Source organism: Bubalus kerabau, chromosome 16 (genome assembly GCF_029407905.1).
Source record: "Bubalus kerabau isolate K-KA32 ecotype Philippines breed swamp buffalo chromosome 16, PCC_UOA_SB_1v2, whole genome shotgun sequence".
Taxonomy (NCBI): Eukaryota; Metazoa; Chordata; class Mammalia; order Artiodactyla; family Bovidae; genus Bubalus; species Bubalus kerabau.
In genome coordinates, this window is record NC_073639.1 from 57,237,741 (window position 1) to 57,256,410 (window position 18,670).

General features: G+C 42.5%; 1 protein-coding gene across 1 annotated transcript in view; it reads left to right on the top strand.

Annotated features, from left to right (window-relative positions):
* The window catches only part of VPS33A (VPS33A core subunit of CORVET and HOPS complexes), a 31,086-nt gene extending 14,008 nt beyond the window's left edge, over window positions 1-17,078 (top strand). Inside the window, exons 7-13 of the mRNA XM_055550875.1 lie at window positions 2,647-2,840; window positions 4,394-4,520; window positions 5,728-5,795; window positions 6,684-6,821; window positions 9,665-9,802; window positions 13,744-13,912; window positions 14,428-17,078. Of these exons, the coding sequence (XP_055406850.1) occupies window positions 2,647-2,840; window positions 4,394-4,520; window positions 5,728-5,795; window positions 6,684-6,821; window positions 9,665-9,802; window positions 13,744-13,912; window positions 14,428-14,609 (1,016 nt within the window). The 3' untranslated portion in view covers window positions 14,610-17,078. The remainder of the gene's footprint in view (window positions 1-2,646; window positions 2,841-4,393; window positions 4,521-5,727; window positions 5,796-6,683; window positions 6,822-9,664; window positions 9,803-13,743; window positions 13,913-14,427) is intronic.
* Window positions 17,079-18,670: the final 1,592 nt, after the last annotated feature.

Consider the following 18,670-nt stretch of genomic DNA (forward strand, 5'->3'; position numbering starts at 1 on the left):
CCTTCTCTGTAGAATACCGCAGACTCCACCACTCCTGTCCCATCCAGGCCTCCTTCCCTCATTTACATGAGCCCCAGTCTCTTTTGGCATCCTGAGTTATATCACAGGGAGCCAAGGAAGAGCCTTGGAGGAAAGCATGGAGGCAGAAAGCCAGCTGGTGGTGGCCAGAGCTCAGGAAAAGGGTGGGGAGTCAACTCCTGTTGGGTACGGGATTTCCTTTGGGTTTTTTGTTCTTTAATTTTTTGGTTGCACCACAAGGCATGCGGTATCTTAGTTCAGCAAGTAGGAATTGAACCTGCACCCCCTGAAGTGGAAGCATGGAGTCTTAACCATTGGACTGCCAGGGAAGTCCCAGGGTTTTCTTTTGGGATAAAAAAAGTTCTGGAACTAGAGACCAGCTGTGGTTGTAGACAGTTGTGTATATAATAAATGCTTTTGTAAAATGGTTAAAATGGTTTTATGTTAGGTGAATTCTACCATAAGAATGCATGGAGAGCAGATGGATAGATGGATGGCCAAGGGAGTAGATGAAGACACAGCCATGAAGAGGAATTTCCACAAAGCAGAGTCTTTAATGATAAGGCTGTAAAAAGTCTTATTTTTAAATTATTTGTTCCAAAATTTGGCTTTTTTTTTTTTTTGGCTGTGTTGAGTCTTTTTTGTGGTGCAGGGGCTCAGTAGTTGCAGTACATGGGGTTAGTTGCCCTGCAGCATGTGGGATCCCAGTTCCCTGACCAGGAATCAAACCCAAGATCCCTGCATTGGAAGGCAGATTCCTAACCACTGGACCACCCGGGGAAGTCACCAAAAGATGTCATCTTGAATACTTCTAAAAACTCCATTTCATGGACAGAGGAGTTCTATGCTAGATAGTAGGTAGAAATCAAAGAAATGAGGGAGCTCCTCCTCTCATGGTTGCAGAGAGCAAACACCTAAGAGACCTTTAGAAGGAGCTAGGGTTTAGGGCAGGGAGGTGGCCTGGGGAGTGAGGGGAGGCCATGTAAGATAGGTGAGAGGTAGGAAGGGATTCTCCAAGAAGAGAAGGACTATGTGTAAATTCAGTATCTTGGCAGCAAGGTTTTTTTTTTTCTTTTTCCATAATATAAGTCAAGCATTGATTAAGGGAAAATTGAAAAAATAAAGAAGGAAAACATACATCTTCCATGATCCCTGAAATCCTGCTGCCAAACTTTGGGACAACCAATATGTATTTCCTCATAGTCATTTTTTCTATTAAGAGTTTGTTTTCAGTTAACAAAAAGTAGAATCAGCTTGTACAAATTATTCTGAAAAATTTGGGGAGGGGGGTTGTGGGAGCCCACGCAGCTTGTGGGGTATCTTAGTTCCTTGACCAGATTTTGATTGAACCTGGATTGAGCCCAGGTCTTCACAGAGAAAGCGCTGAGTCCTAACCACTGGACTAGGTACGGGGATTCCCTGAACCTTGTTTTTGACTTGGTATAAGATGAGCATTTTCTCAGCATATGTATAATTTTAATAGCTTAATTAAGATCCATAATATATATTATACCATGGTTTGTACAACCGTTCCCCTAATGTTGGGCAATTTATGTTTGGGTTTCTTTTTTTTTAATGGTTATAAAGGCATCTGTGTACATAATTTTTTTTCATATACTATATTTCTTCCTCTGCATTCTCTGATGCGGGATTTAGGGGTCAGAAGTATTAATATTATAAGGTCCTTGATTCATACTGCCAAGCTTCTTAGAGTTAAACCAGTTTATGTGCTAAGGCAACTTGTAAGAGCATGTAGGGTATTTCCGGAAATGGCGACTAAGTTGGTTTGGAGGGAACACAGGTGGGAGAAGTGGGTTAAGGCTACATAGTGGAGGAACTGGATGCTGTACCGAGTAATTTGGGAGCTTCTCCTGGATTGGAGTGGATAGCTTCTGTAAAAGCCAGACAGCAGATATTTTAGGTTATACAGTGCCTCTGTGGAGTCTCAGTTCTTCATTGTAATGTGAAAGCAGCCCCAGATAAGAGAAAACAAATGGGCATGGCTTTGTGCCAATAAAACTTTATAAAAACAGGAAGTGAGCTGAAATTGACTTTCGGGTGATAGCTTTCAAACTATTTTGGACAACAACAAAATATGTATTATATTATGACCTATTATATACACACATATGTGTATATGAAACTGAAGCAAAATTTTATTAAAAAAAAACCATTCCCCTACTTCATGTGATGAATACTTCATGTATTTAATGTTTTGTATGTTTGTTTATAATGCTCATTGCAACCCACCAACTTATTTCATGATCCACTAATGGGACATGACCTACAGTTTGAAAAACACCATAAGATAATGGGAGAGATCCTTGTAAAATTTTTTTAAGTGAAAACGTAACCCATCCCTGAATAAGTTTAGGAAGTAACTAAACATTGCTGCAGTGATTTAGATAGGTGACTCCAAAGAAAAGTGGAACCATGATATTAATATTGAAGAGTGACTGCATTCTGTACTGTGATTGTGGAAAAATCAGAGCCTCAGTGCCATGCACCATTTTTTCTAAAGCCGGCTTCCACCCTCTTCTGAGTTGGAAAATTCTGTTTAGTGCCTGAGCTAAACTGGTTCTTCCATTAAACGCACGCAGGGCCTTGTTCCCTTCTGCTGTTGTTCAGGTTATGTGAAATTACCTCCGGAGAAATTTGCACCTAAAAAACAGGGTGATGGTGGTAAGGACCTTCCCACGGAAGCAAAGAAGCTTCAGCTGAATTCTGCAGAGGAGCTGTACGCTGAGATCAGAGATAAAAACTTCAATGCTGTGGGCTCTGTGCTTAGCAAGAAAGCAAAGGTGATCTCCGCAGCATTTGAGGTGAGATGGTTTGGTTGTTACCCAGCTTCTGTAGGTCACAGGCTAGAGTGCCCACCCCTCCTAGCGAGCAAGGACTGCCAAAGTGCAGCCACTGAGCAGGGCTGCAGTTCTCCTGAGCAACTGTGGGCTCAGCTACTGGAGAACCCAAGATTTTCTTTCTTTTTTTTTTTTTAAATATATGCACCTTCATTCATTCATTCTGCACTTCGTAGCATGCAGGATCTTAGTTCCCCAATCAGGGCTGGAGCCCCTGCCCCTGCATTGGAAGCAAGGAGTTCTAACCTCTGGACCACCAGGGAAATCCCCCCCAAGGTTTTCTTTTTAAACTTCTCCCCAGACCTATGAGAAAAGGTGTTTTTCTCTTTTAGGGAGAGAAAGGGGTAGTATTTTGAGTTTACAAGCGTTCACCATAAATATTTGTTTTACCTTCTTTTTAATTATTTCCCATCTCTCTTAAGAGGAAGCCAGCTGTACTCTAAATAAAAGATCCTCTATAATAGAACTTGCAATTTGGGCCAAAAGCTCCCAGTTTAGCCAACATGCCAATGGCAAGGGAACTCTGCAGATGCAGGAGGTGATAATAAGAGCGAAATCCCAGGAGCCCAGAGCTTTTAAATGGACGGCTTCATTATCACCTTCCTGCCTCCTCTTGCCCAGCCACTGGTTTATTCTTGGTTAAGCTCATTTTTGAAACGGGAATTCAGTAAGATGCTGAACTCTGCATGTTTAGTCTTTGGAAACATGTATTAGGAGAACTTTGAAGACTGATTTTTTTCACTGAGTGTGTATTTCCAGGTTTCATCTTTATTTTTTTTAGTGTTTTTTTTTTTAATGTGGACCATTTTAAAAATCTTTATTGAACTTATTACAATTTTTGCTTCTGTTGTTTATGTTCTGGTTTTTTGGCCATGAGGCATGTGTGATTCGACCAGGGATCAAACCCACACCCCTTGCATGGGAAGGTGAAGTCTTAAAACACTGGACATACCTGGGAGGTCCCTAGGTTCATCTTTGTTAGGATTCGTTAATTGATTTTCTTCAATTTTCTGAGTTACTTGCTTTACAATTACTAAACTTTGCAAAAAAAAAGAAAAATTTCTCATCACGAAGTAAGGTTCTTTTTATCCATGGACAGTATTCGAGATTGAGGTTCAGCAGTAAGAATGGATTTTTTTTCTGTTACAGAGGAAACTTTTTGCTATTTATGTTCCCCTCTTAATATAATGTCTTGATTTTAATTTTTTACTCAGAAATGTTTGTGGATAACCTAATATCGTCCCCCACAAATACTAGTCACAATATTATCTGGTCCCTGGGAAGGGAAAAACCTTAGGCATTTGCTCCCTAAAAAAGTACTAATGTAGTGAACAGGAGCAGCGAGCCTATCTTTTCTGTTTTTCTGTGTCATGTTGAAGATGGGTCTGGCCTGATTTATTTGTATTCCCTTCTTTCTTTTGCATTAGTATAAATTGAATGTCCGCTAAGCAATACAAAGAACAGAGCGCTTAAAATATCTTCCCCACTTCCCGCTCCTGCTGTTTTATGCATTTCAGGAAAGGCACAACGCCAAGACGGTTGGGGAGATCAAGCAGTTCGTTTCACAGCTGCCCCACATGCAGGCAGCGCGAGGCTCCCTCGCAAATCACACCTCGATTGCAGAGCTGATCAAAGATGTAACTAGTGAGTATCCTTGGGAAGTGATGGAGCTCGCCTGGGGCTGACTAGCACACACCATGACTGACACCATGGCCATTGGCACCGCCATGCTCCCTTGGAGGGTTAGCTCTGTTTTAATACCGTATGTTATCCTCAGTGTTAATTAAATGTTCCCATGTTTATAGTCAAAAATGTTCCCTTTGTGGTTAACTCAGTTTTCTTTCATTAATAAGATAATGTAATCATGTGATACAATATTTGGAATGTCAAAAAGAGAAAAAAATTCTTCCCCTAACATGAGGCAGTTAATTGTTTCAATCTGGTTTTTATCCTGTCATTAACGATTACTTAGAGCAGAATCCAGTTTCTGTTTTTGTTTTTCCCTTGAAGACTCCCTAGGTAGAGAGTATATGTTCAGTATTTTGAAAGAGCTTGGGAAATGTCTGTTACACCAAAGATGAATTTACTTGTTAAAACACAGGCTATAAAAGCTGAGTTAGAGATTGTTCAATGCCCTGTTTTATAAAGTATGCTTTGAATCTTACATAAAAGTGTTAGAAAATCAGTCCTTTGTTTTCAGATTGATGGAAGTGGAGATCAGGTGAAACTGGGTTAGATCTGATGATGCAAGTAAAAGGCTCTTGGCAAATTAGCTTTCATTGATACTGAAGAAAAGGAGAAGGCAATGGCAACCCATTCCAGTACTCTTGCCTGGAAAATCCCATGGACGGAGGAGCCTGGTAGGCTTCAGTCCATGGGGTCGCGAGGAGTCAGACATGATTGAGCGACTTCACTTTTACTTTTCGCTTTCATGCACTGGAGAAGGAAATGGCAGCCTACTCCAGTGTTCTTGCCTGGAGAATCCCAGGGACGGCAGAGCCTGATGGGCTGCCATCTATGGGGTCGCACAGAGTCGGACACAACTGAAGTGACTTAGCAGTAGCAGCAGATACTGAAGAAAAATTCCTAAGATCTTATTAGAATCCTAAGGATCTTGAGATTTCATGAGAGTCCTAAGAATAGCGAAAGGGTACAGTGGTTGACTATTCCTGGATGTAACTTAGGAGGTCAGAGTTATAGTTTTCCATGTTTCTTCGATTCTCTTCAGGTGGCAGTTTGAATTTTTGTTTGCTTTCTTTTTTGCATGTCATATTTCCTAATCATGCTCTGTGTATAAAAGCATTAACATTTATTGAATTTCTTACTTACAAATTTGCTGTTTCCATTTTAGCTTCTGAAGACTTCTTTGATAAATTGACAGTGGAGCAGGAGTTTATGTCTGGAATAGACACTGATAAAGTATGTGAAAATGAAACTGTTCTAACAAATAATTGATACCTTATAAAAACTAAGATTACAGCTAGAAAAGCAATTGCTTTGATTCCCATGCCTTATCTAAATATTTTGAAGAGCAGGTGCAAAATGTGAAAACAGAGATCTTAATCAAGTATTTAAGATTATTGTATTGAAGGCACTTTCTTCAGTGCACAGAGAGGTGAGGCCCCACTCCTAAAATCAAAGATCTCTAAATGAATAGATTTACTTCCTAAGTGAATTGATTTTTTTTTTTAATTAATTAATTAATTTGGCTGTACCGGGTCTTAGTTGAGGCATGTGGGATCTTTTCGCTGTGGCATGTGGGATCCAGTTCCCTGACTAGGGATCGATCCCAGGCCCCCTGCATTGGGATTGCTGAGTCTTAGCCACTAGACCACCAGGGAGGTCCCAGCAAATTGGTCTGATAGTTCCTTTACATATCCACCTCTATTACTGAATTTGAAATGATCGAATTTGTGAAAATTCCCATCTTCTAGAAAGATTCTTGTTACTTTATGCTGATAAATTGCTGCTGGGATAGCCAGGATCACACACCCGGGACATGCAGCAGCCTCTGGAGGTTGTCCATCCATGGAGACAGATGAGTCCAGACAGGCTGCTGGGTCCCTCGAGTCTGCCCTCGCCAGCCTGTGCTCCTGATCGCTGGCGTGTCTGCGTGGTGGGGGGGGTGGGGGGGGTTGTGTAGCAAGGGCCAAAGGAGCTACTCTGGAGGGAGCTGAGGGAAAGTGCAAAAAGAATGAGCCCTTCTCCCACTCATCTCCTTTATTTGACTTTGAAAAATAATAGTAAATATCCAGTTCTGTCAGTCCCCAGACCAGATGCTAGTGCCCATCTACACTTTGTTTTCAGGTCAACAGCTACATTGAGGATTGTATTGCCCAAAAACATCCCTTGATCAAGGTGTTAAGACTAGTTTGCCTCCAGTCTGTGTGCAATAGTGGACTCAAACAGAAAGTTCTGGATTATTACAAAAGAGAAATTCTACAGGTCAGTATATTTTTAAATGACTGATTTGCCAGGGGTGAAAGCGTCTTTCTAAAAAAAATACTTCCCAAAGCTGCTATTTGGGTGTAGGGTTTCCATTATCTTTTAAATGTTTTAATACCTGGAGGGATTGTCCTTGGTATTTATCTGCTGTGTTTGCATAATAATAACAATAGTTAATGTTTATTGAGCTTTTACTACATGCCAGGCTTAGTTAGAAGAGTGTTATGTGTATTCATTTGTTTAATCCTTACAAAGGTGATGAGCGAGATAGTCTTATCCCCATTTTATGGATGAGAAAACCAAGGCACAGAGGAGTGCTGTAACTTGCCCAGGGTCAGCAGCTAGTGTGTGCCGGTTGTTGTTTTACATTCCCTAAGTTGTGTCTCTTTGAGATGCCATGGACTGCAGCGCTCCAGGCTCCTCTGTCCTCCACTATCTCCTGGAGTTTGCTTAAATTCATGTCCGTTGAGTTTGTGATGCCATCTAACTATCTCATCCTCTGTCATCCCCTTATCGTTTTGCCTTCAATCTTTCCCAGCATGAGGATCTTTTCTAATGAGTTGGCTGTTCGCATCAGCTGGCCAGGGTATTGAAGCTTTGGCTTCACCATCAGTCCTTCCAATGAATATTCAGGTTGATTTCATTTAAAATTGAGTGGCTTGATCTCCTTGCAGTCTAAGGGACTCTCAAGAGTCTTCCCAGCACCACAGTTCAAAAGCATCAATTCTTTGGTGCTCCGCCTTTATGATCCAACTCTCACATCCGCACGTGATACTGGAAAAACCATAGCTCTGACTGCGTGGACCTTGTTGGTAAAGTGATGTCTCTGCAGGTTAATACGATGTCTACGTTTGGCGTGGCTTTTCTTCAAGGAACAAGCGTCTTTTGGTGTCACAGCTGCACTCACTGTCCACAGTGATTCTGGAGCCCAAGAAAGCAACGTCTGTCACTGCTTCCACTTGCTCCTATCTGCCATGAAGTAATGGGGCCAGATGCCATGAACTTAGTTTTCTTAATACTTAGTTTTAAGTCAGTTCTTCCACTCTCCTCTTTCACCCTCATCAAGAGAGTCTTCAGTTCGTCTTCACTTTCTGCTATAAGAGTGGTATCATCTGCATATCTGCGGTTGTTGTGTTCTTTCCCAGAGAATCCCATGGATAGTATATACCGGAGCCAGGACTAACCCCAGACAGCCAGGGACTAGTGCTCCTGCTCTTTAACCAGACAATTCCACAGAGGAAGGGAACTTTCTGATGACGATTCCTTAGCCGACTTACTTAAATCAAGTCTGTTACTTTATAGTAAGGAAAAGCCCACCATTGTTTTTAAAATTCTCCTCTCTGTTTAAAAATGTTTCAGCTGTATGTACTTGCTGTTACTATTTACAGTTAAGTACATTATTGTCAAAACTAAATACTCAGTTTGGGTTTTTTGTGTGCTTCGCCTTTAAAAAATTACATGTGCATTCTCATCATATAACATTCAAATGGAGCAGAAGTATGTGGTGCAAGGGCTTCCCAGGTAGCTCAGAAGGTAAAGAATCTGCCTGCAATGCAGGAGACCCGAGTTCAGTCCCTAGGTCTGGGAAATCCCCTGGAGAAGGGAATGGCAACCCATTCCAGTATTATTATTGCCTGGAGAATTTCATGGACAGAGGAGCCTGGCAGGCTACAATCAATGGAGTTGCAAAGAGTCGGACACAACTGAGCATCTAACACACACACACACACACACACACACACACACACACACACACGGTACAAACTGTAACGCCCCGCCTCGCCTCCCCTCCCCACCATTCCCCTCCCCGGAGGGGACTTACATGAGCAGTTTGGTTTGAGTGCTTCCAGATCCCTTTCTTTGCATGTGTGTACAAAGAATGTTTACATACACAGACCATGGGGCGAGACCAACTGAATCTGAGTCCCAGCTCTGTTACTCATTAGCTGTGTGACCTTGGGCAAGTTATTTAAAGTTCTCTGTAAAATGAAGATAATAGTATCTACCTCATGGGGTTATAGTAAGAATGATTAAGTTAACATATATAAAGCACTTAAAACATGAAAAGTATCATATAAGCATCAGCTTTTATTACTCATTAGATCTCTTTTAATAGAAATAAAATCCTATTATGTGAAGTACAGTAAGTCCCCTACACACAAACCTTCAAAAGTTACAAACTTTCAAAGATGTGAATGTGCATTCCATCAATGTGAGACTTAAGAGAAACTGCAGCTTGCCCTCCAATTGTGTTAGTTGGGTACTCAGGCTAACTTTGCTGGACTTAAAAACACACTCTCAGAACAGAACTTTTTCGTATCTAGAGGACTTACTATATTCTATTTTTTTGTCCTTAAGAATAAATCCAGAAACTTGTTCTTAATCAGGATGTATAGGTCTGCCTCATTCTGCTTTTAACAGCTAGTTATATTCCATATGAAAATATACTATAATTTTTTTTTGGCCATGCTGTGGGGAATCTCAGTTGCCTGACCAGGGATAAGATCCCCACCTCCTGCAGTGGAAACATGGGATCTTAACCACTGGACTGCCAGGGAAGTCCAGAATACTATAATTTATTTGATGCTCACTTAAGTTGGGCCCATAAATTCTCAGAACTTTAAAGTGAAAAGTTTAAATCCTTTGAGTAATCCAGTGAGCTGGATTTGTTGTCATGGGCAAGCAGCTTTAGGACAGGCTTCCGTCCTGCCCTGCCTGCGCCCTTGGACAGTCATCGCCTGGATTTTGGTAACGTGCCCCAGAATGTTCACCAGTGAATTTGTTGGAAGTGCTCCTTTTTGAAAGTCACAGAAACCGTTTTCCTGATTTGATTTCTCTTGCAGACCTACGGCTATGAGCACATCCTGACCTTGCACAACCTCGAGAAGGCTGGTCTGCTGAAGCCGCAGACGGGGGGCAGAAACAATTACCCCACTATCCGGAAAACGTTACGCCTTTGGATGGATGATGTAAATGAGCAAGTAAGATGCTCCTCTTCAACTCACTGAGAGCTTCCCAGGTGGCTCAGTGGTAAAGAGACCGCCTGGCAATGCAGAAGATAATAATAATAGGAGACTCGGGTTCTATCCCTGGGTTGGGAGGATCCCCCGGAGGAGGAAATGGCAACTCACTCCAGTATTCTTGCCTGAAAAATCCTATGGCCAAAGGAGCCTGGTGGGCTACAGTCCACGGGGTCGCAGAGTCAGACACCCCTGTGCATACTTCAGCTCATTTGAGGTCCCATTGCTGGTGTATTGCCATGACATATGCTACTTGATCTATTCACCTGCTTTGCTTTCTAAAGACAGTTTTCTAATTTTTTTTTTTTTAAATGTGTGGATCCTGGCAGAAAGCAGTGCTCTTGTACTGAGTAGTTTGATGGAGTTTTATAAAGATGGGGTGGGACAGGCAGCGCAGTAGAGAACCACTTACCCCCTCCCATCTGAGGTCTGAGGGCAGGGGTTCCAGAACCAGGAGAGCAGAGCTGTGTGGTGACAAGCCAAGGGACTCAACCAGCTTCTGGCAGCATTACAGAGAGGGATTCGGGCAACAAAACGTGACCGCACAGTCCTGTCCTCTCCATTTTCCAGCTGGTGTGGAGCCCACGGGGCTGCCTCCTGGGCATACAGCACCAGGTAGAAGGTGGGGAGGGTCAGCCAAGGATCCAGTACAAAAGGAAAGCAGATGGTGAGAAGCAAGGTTCCTCCCACAGACACTCAGAATTGATCACTATAACCAGTTTGTTATGCATCTTCCCAGAAAGATTCTGTATATAGACAAACATTTTTTAAAATATTTATTTATTGATTTGGCCACTCTGGGGTCTTAATTGTGGCATGTGGGATCTAGTTCCCTGAACAGAGATTGAACCCGGGCCCTCTGCATTGGGAGTACAGAGTATTACCCACTGGACCACCAGGCAATCCTAGACAAACATTTTTACATAAATGGTGCATATTCTATACCTTGGATCTTCAAAGTAGGGTGCACTTTGCTTTATATTTGTTATTTATTCCCATCTTTCTAAATTTCATTTTTCTTATATTCTTTTTTTGGTTTTTCATAAGGGGCTTTATTAGGCTGCCTCTTGGCACAAAAGCTAACAATTAAACAATCTCTTCTCTCAGTACTAAAATTGGATTGTTTCTCCCCGGTGGGATTATCAGTTCAGTTCAGTTCAGTCGCTCAGTCGTGTCCAACTCGTTGCGACCCCATGAACTGCAGCATGCCAGGCCTCCCTGTCCATAACTAACTCCCAGAGTCCACCCAAACCCATGTCCATTGTGTCGGTGATGCCATCCAACCATCTCATCCTCTGTCGTCCCCTTCTCCTCCTGCCCTCAATCTTTGCCAGCATCAGGGTCTTTTCAAATGAGTCAGCTCTCCGCATCAGGTGGCCAAAGTATTGGAGTTTCAGCTTCAATATCAGTCCCTCCAATGAACCCAGGACCTATCTCCTTTAGGATGGACTGGTTGGATCTCCTTGCAGTCCAAGGGACTCTCAAGAGTCTTCTCCAACACCACAGTTCCAAAGCATCAATTCTTCAGCGCTCAGCCTTCTTCACAGTCCAACTCTCACATCCATACATGACCACAGGAAAAACCATAGCCTTGACTAGACGAACCTTTGTTGGCAAAGTAACGTCTCTGCTTTTGAATATGCTATCTAGGTTGGTCATAACTTTCCTTCCAAGGAGTAAGCGTCTTTTAATTTCATGGCTGCAGTCACCATCTGTAGTGATTTTGGAGCCCAGAAAAATAAAGTCTGACACTGTTTCCCCATCTATTTCCCATGAAGTGATGGGACCAGATGCCATGATCTTAGCTTTCTGAATGTTGAGCTTTAAGCCAACTTTTTCACTCTTCTCTTTCACTTTCATCAAGAGGCTCTTTAGTTCTTCTTCACTTTCTGCCATAAGGGTGGTGTCATTTGCATATCTGAAGTTATTGATATTTCTCCCAGCAATCTTGATTCTAGCTTGTGCTTCCTCCAGCCCAGCGTTTCTCATGATGTACTCTGCATATAAGTTAAATAAGCAGGGTGACAATACACAGCCTTGACGTACTCCTTTCCCTATTTGGAACCAGTCTGTTGTTCCATGGCCAGTTCTAACTGTTGCTTCTGGACCTGTATATAGGTTTCTCAAGAGGCAGGTCAGGTGGTCTGGTATTCCCATCTCTTTCAGAATTTTCCACAATTTATTGTGATCCACACAGTCAAAGGCTTTGGCATAGTCAAAAAAGCAGAAATAGATGTTTTTCTGGAACTCTCTTGCTTTTTCCATGATCCAGCAGATGTTGGCAATTTGATCTCTGGTTCCTCTGCCTTTCCTAAAACCAGCTTGAACATCTGGAAGTTCACGGTTCACATATTGCTGAAGCCTGGCTTGGAGAATTGTGAGCTTTACTAGCGTGTGAGATGAGTGCAATTGTGCAGTAGTTTGAACATTCTTTGGCATTACCTTTCTTTGGGATTGGAATGACAGCCGTAATTCCTGTGTTGTACAGTGTAAATGATGTATTAGTTTGGCTCTTCACTGCCCTGACCAGCCTGTACCTACCTCACCCACCCACCTCTTACCCTCTCAGCACTCAGGTTCTTACTTCCCCGAGAAGGGATGGAACCTGTGCTTCCTGCAGTGCAAGTACAGAGTCTTAATCAATGGATCACCAGGGAGGTCCCCTCCTTCATTCGTTTATATACGTATTTGACTGCATTGGGTCTTAGTTGCTGCGTGTGGGATCTTTTACTATGATGTGTGGGTTTAGTTGCCCTGCAGCGTGTGAGATCTTAGTTCCCCAGCTAGGAAATCGAACCTGCATCCACTGCATTTGGAGGTGGATTCCTAACCACTGGACCACCAGAGAAGTCCCCCCTCCTTCATTCTTTTAATTTCTTTTTAATTGCTCCATAGTGGTTTTCAGTTATATCTTGTTTTATGACTTATTAGAAATTCAAGTCATTTGCAGTCTTTCACTAGTTCATTCAGTGTTGCATTAATATGTTTGTGCTTTGATCTTTTCTCCTCTGGAGCACAAGCCCCTTTGTGGGATAAATGCCTGAAAATTGAATTGACGGGTCCAAGGGTTCTGTTTCTCGGCTAGAGAGTTCCACTTTACTTGCCAAGAAGTTTCTTGCCAAACCAAGTAACAACTTTCCATCTTCATTTCCTAGAGATGCTTTGAGTGGCTTTTGAAGGTTTGAGTTGAAAGTGAACCTTTGGATGGAATAGTATGGAAACATGTACATTACCATATGTTAAATACATAGGCAGTGGGAATTTGCTGTGTGACGCACGGAGCTCAAATCCAATGCTCTGTGACAAACTAGAGGGGTGGGATGGGGTAGGAGGGAGGCTCAAGAGGGAGGGGATGTATGTATACCTCTCCAGGTGGTGCTAGTGGTAAAGAACCCGCCTGCAGATGCAGGAGACTTGTGTTTGATCCCTAGGTTGGGAAGATCCCCTGGAGGAGGAAATGGTAACGGACTCCAGTATTTTTGTCTGGAAAATTCCATGGACAGAGGAGCCTGGTGGGCTCCAGTCCATGGGGTCGCAGAGAGTCAGACTCGACTGCACACATGCACACATGGCTGATTCGTGTTGATGTATGGCAGAAACACAATATTGTAAAGTAATTATCCTCCAATTAAAAGTAAATTACAAAAAAGAAGAAGGTGACCCCTTGGCTGCTAAGAACAGAGCCAAGCATGAGTAGACTGGAGAATATTTTGATATTAGAGAAAGATATTTCAATATTGCTGCCAGATATTTCAGCATTGGAGCAAGCTATTTTGGGGCTTTGTGTTTCTACCTTCAAAGCCAAATCAAGTAATTTTGCATTACCCCAAAAGCCGCAGTTAGGTGGCTCCACTTCTCTGTCTCTTGCTGTACAAGCTTTTTTCTCTTCAATTATTTAACAGAATCCCACAGACATATCGTACGTATACAGTGGTTACGCTCCGCTCAGTGTGCGACTGGCCCAGCTGCTTTCCCGGCCTGGCTGGCGGAGTATTGAGGAAGTTCTGCGCATCCTCCCAGGGCCCCACTTTGAGGAACGGCAGCCGTTGCCCACAGGACTGCAAAAGAAACGTAAGTCCAGGGCCCGTATCTACAGATACTCATGCACTGTTTCTGTGGTTTTCACATATTAATGCACTTGCTTTGTAAAATACATTTGTAAAGGACTTAGGAGTCAGAGTCCAACATACTGCTGCTGTTAGCTGTGAATTACATTGTAAGCACTGGAACTCATTACTCCCTTAGGAGTAGCAGATTTCAACCTCTGAGTTGAGGATCTCCTAAGTTAGAAAAAACATTGAGATCAAAATCATGGTTCCTGAGTTTCAAGTGAACTGTCTGTACCAAGACATATACGACTTTTCTTAGGAATGATGCAGTTTTTTTAAGAGGTGGGAAAAGAAGCATCAATAATAAATAGTTCTTCCCTGGCAGTCTAGGGGTTAAGACTGTGCATTCCAATGCTGGGGGTGAGGGTTTGATCCCTGGTCAGGAAACTGATCCCACATGCTGCACAGCCAAAAATAAATACATAATTTTCAAAAATAATGGTAATGATTCTTCATTCTGAAATGTTCAAATTTTAGGTCAACCAGGAGAAAACCGAGTCACTCTGATCTTTTTCCTTGGGGGTGTAACCTTTGCTGAAATTGCTGCCCTGCGATTTCTCTCCCAGCTGGAAGATGGAGGTACAGAATATGTCATCGCCACCACTAAACTAATCAACGGGGCCAGCTGGTTAGAGTCACTAATGGAAAAACCTTTCTAGGGCGTTCCAAGTAGACTTACCAATGAACTACAGAAAAAACTGCTCCTTTGAAGAAGTTACGGGAACGGCAGTGCAGTTCCATGGAGAAATAACAACAGGAACGCAGAATTTACTTTGGGGTCAGCTTCTTAAATTAGGCTGTTTTCTCCATTCAGTTTCTCTTTTGTGTTCTTAAATTTTTTAAAGAAGAATGGAAGAGACTCAGCCTGTGTAAAAGAAATCCCAGTTTTTCATGTTCTGAGCCCAGGATCTCCATTAGAGACCTCTGGAAATATATGAAGCATGGTGGGGATGGATAATCTATTCAGCCATAAATGGGGCCAGTTCTTAAGAACGCAGGGACCAACCAGGTAAAAGTGAAAATAAAAGTGGAAGTCCAACCCCTAATAAACAGTGCTGAATTTCTTGGAGGTGCATCATGCCTAGGGCAGTGGCCAAGTGTTAGGGGCCTGGGGCTGGTATCTCAAATACCTGAGTTTGAGATTGTTTTTTCCTGTCGAACATGGCACCATACATCCAGTGTCACCAGTCTCTATGTTACCCGGTCGTCAGGGCAAGTTTTGGCCCCTTCTGTTTTTGATTCCACTGCTTCTAAAAGAGCAAAAGGTTTGGAAGAGCTTCTTGCCCCAGAACAGATTTTATGCTCTCTGTGATCAGCTGAATTGGTGTGGGTCCCCAACTTATCAAGAGCTTTTTACATTGAGGAAGACTCAGCTTTCTGAGAATGTATTTGAAGATGCGTTCTTAGTGCATTTTATTAAGAAATTTCAGTGGTAGATGCCTTCAGTTTTCTTCCCTGCTCATCGTGAGCCCACCATCCAGCTGGTTCCCCCCCGTGAGCAGTGACAGCTTTGCTTCGGCATGTGGCAGCTCCCCCTCCCAGGTAAGTGCCACACCTGCTGCCCCAGCAGTCTGCAGCCACTCCTTACACGGCCTCTGGTGTTTGTTATGCTAGGAAACACCCAGCTCCCTGGTCTGGTGATGTCATCCCCCTCTGGTACAGCTTGTTGGTGATCCAGGCATCCAGCTGCTACCTTTCCTGGGGGAGACTGCTAGGCTGTGGAAAGGAAGAGGGAAAGTGCTGGCAGAGAAGTTGGAAATCTCCCTCCTGCACTGTCCCAGCATCTGAAAGAGTTAAGGCCAAGAAGGGGACTAAATTAATGGTTTTACAGCCCTTGCCCAAGTCTCCAGCAAAATTAGTTGACCCCTCCCCCTTCTTTGCTGGGGTCCAAAGTCAGTGTCCCTCCCCAGGTGTCATTTCTTTTCTTTTTTTAAAAAAATTATTTATTTGGCTCCACTGGGTCTCAGTTGCAGCACTTGGGATCTTCTTTGCTGCAGCATGTGGGATCTAGTTCCCTGACAAGGGATCAAATCCAGGCCCCCTGCATTGAGAGCACAGAGTCTTAGCCAGCGGATCACCAGGGAAGTCCCCCGAGGTGTCATTTCTGTTGTTAATTAGTACCTGTACATGTTTTCGTCTCTAGTGAAAGTCTGTTAGCACATGCCATGTTATGAGTGAAGGAGAAATCCTGCATTAAAAAAAAAATCTCTTTAATGTAAAAATGAGGGGTAGAAGAGGGAATATTTAAAAGATAAGCTTCTTGTGAATTTAACTTGGCTTTAACATTCAGTATTTGGAAAGGTCTTAAAGAAAGCAATTCCTGTTTTAGGAATCCTTTCTCAACTCCTTGTTAGCCCAGGGGGATTAGTTTATACTTTCCAGCCCCAGTGGCTCTCAGTCTCAGCTGCTGTAGAGAATAAAATGCACCTTGTCCATCACTGCTTTGGCTCCTGGGATTCAATTCAAGTCCAGTCAAGTCCCCTTGGCTGGGGTTTTGTCCTGTGAACAGATGCTCAGTTGTGTCTCATGTGTCTGCATTCACTCATGACTCTCCACTCTCTTGCTCTGAGCATAGTTAGGTCAGCTCCTAAAAATGCATTCAGCATAAGACTTCAAAACCTCAATTGCTTCATTTGTATGCAAATAGAAAGTGGGGGATAATTATATATTATACGCCTTTGTGTAAGTTCACTTAATACTTGAAGCAGTCTTTGTCCCAAAGAAGTGTGCCCTTACTGAGAAAACGGGTACGTGAATGGTACATTTATTCTTGGAAAGGGTGGATTGTTTACATCATGTCTGGACTTTTTGTCTAGTTGGGTAGACGGTTCTGCAACACCAGCAGTCCTACAAAAAGAAGTCTCCGTAGATAAAGAAGCCTACATAGGCGCTATTTTGTGTCCTTCTGTATACTTTTGAATTGTAGCCAATTGAGAAATAAGTATTTGAACTGTAGTTTAACTGTGGAACAAGAGACTAATGGTTAAAGGAGGTTTAAAACAGCGCACTGTAAAGTTTTTCTTGTATATTGGAGTACAGCTGATTAACAACGTTGTGATAGCTTCAGGTGGACAGCAAAGGGACTCAGCCATACATGTATCCATTCTCCCCAAATCCAGGTAACAGCACATTTAATTCTTGAAGAGAACTGGGAAGGGAGATTTCCATGTGTTCAGCCACTGTAGCTCTGTCCTCACGACAAGTGGATTATAATTAATCTGACATGTAGTCTGTCTCTTCTTTTCAGTTGTACTGTTTATATTCAGCAGAGCTGAACTCAAAAAAAAGAAATACTTCTTTAAAAAAAAAAATACCAGAACAAACTGAGTGCCTAAAGCAGCCAGTAAGAGGGGCTGTGCTAAAGATGGCAAGGCGGAGAAATACAAACACCGCATAGACTATGAATGATAAACAGAATGAATTATACTTGAGAACCTTGTATATATTTCAGTCCTATGGTTTAACAATGACATACTGTAGAAAATAGAGGATGTTTTTTGTCATCCAGCAATCAAAGAAAGTACTGTCAAGTTTCTCAGACTCTTTTATTTCTAAATGGATGCATGTGAACTTCAAGCTACATAATGTGTCTCAGCTTCAGTTACTCCACTGTGACATTATTTAGTTGCTAAGTCAGGTCTGACTCTTTATGACCCCATGGACTGTAGCCCACTAAGCTCTTCTATCCATGGGCTTTTCCCAGGCAAGAATACTGAAGTGGGTGGTCATTTCCTTCTCCAGGGGTTCTTCCCAACCCAGAGATCAAACCCACAACTTCTGCAGTGGCAAGTGGATTCTGTACCGCTGAGCCACCTGAGAAGGCCACTCCGTTGGTATAAAATACCCCAAATTGGGTGGTGATTAGAGTCTACAAAGGCTGAAACACAAAACTGCCTTAAGATATCCATATGAAGGATGTGAGAATTAAAGGGTAACAGAATCAGGTCTATTTTAGTAGCCTTTTGCATGTTACTTTGGTGTGGGGTTAGAATATAAATCTCAGCCATACTTGCCTGTGGCTCGGCAGGACACAGCCCTCCAGATGACCAGGTCTCTGTGGGGGGTAATTACTCACTGGCTTCCTGCACGCAGCTTGATAATGTTCCGCTCCTGTTTTCAACCCGGCTGCAGCGGGGCAATGATTTGATAATAAGAGATCCTGATCAAATTAGAGAGCCATTTGGCTTCTGGATGATGATGTTGATAAAAGGGTTGATGTCCACACTGCCTGTTAAGGTCAAAACAGTCTTAACTACAAACTACTACAAAAAACAGGAATGGGGAGCAGCATAAAGTTTGTGCTTTCTTTTCCCTTCATTGTTATATCTGAGAAAGGGTCTATTTTTTATTGACTAAAATCCTGACTGGTTCTTTTAACCTTAACATTTGGCGGAGTTGAAACTGGAAGTGGGCACATTGTGAAGGTGTCTATATAATGAGTCTCTAAACTGCAACTCTGAATTAGAATCGAGCACTTGAGAGCTCTTGGTTTTCTGAGCTAGTTCTCACACAAATGCTTGCAATTGCATGTTTTAAGACAAAAATAAAAAAGCTAAAGTTTTTGCTTTAGTTGGGCAATCATAAGTGAATGTTGTATATACAGTGGTTCTTCTTGTCTGAGACTCAAGGATGGGACTGCTCTTTGTGGAAGTTTGTTAGAAAAGAATCTGGACTGTATCCCATCCACAGTGTTTAGAAAAGCCAGGCAGAAGGGCCATGA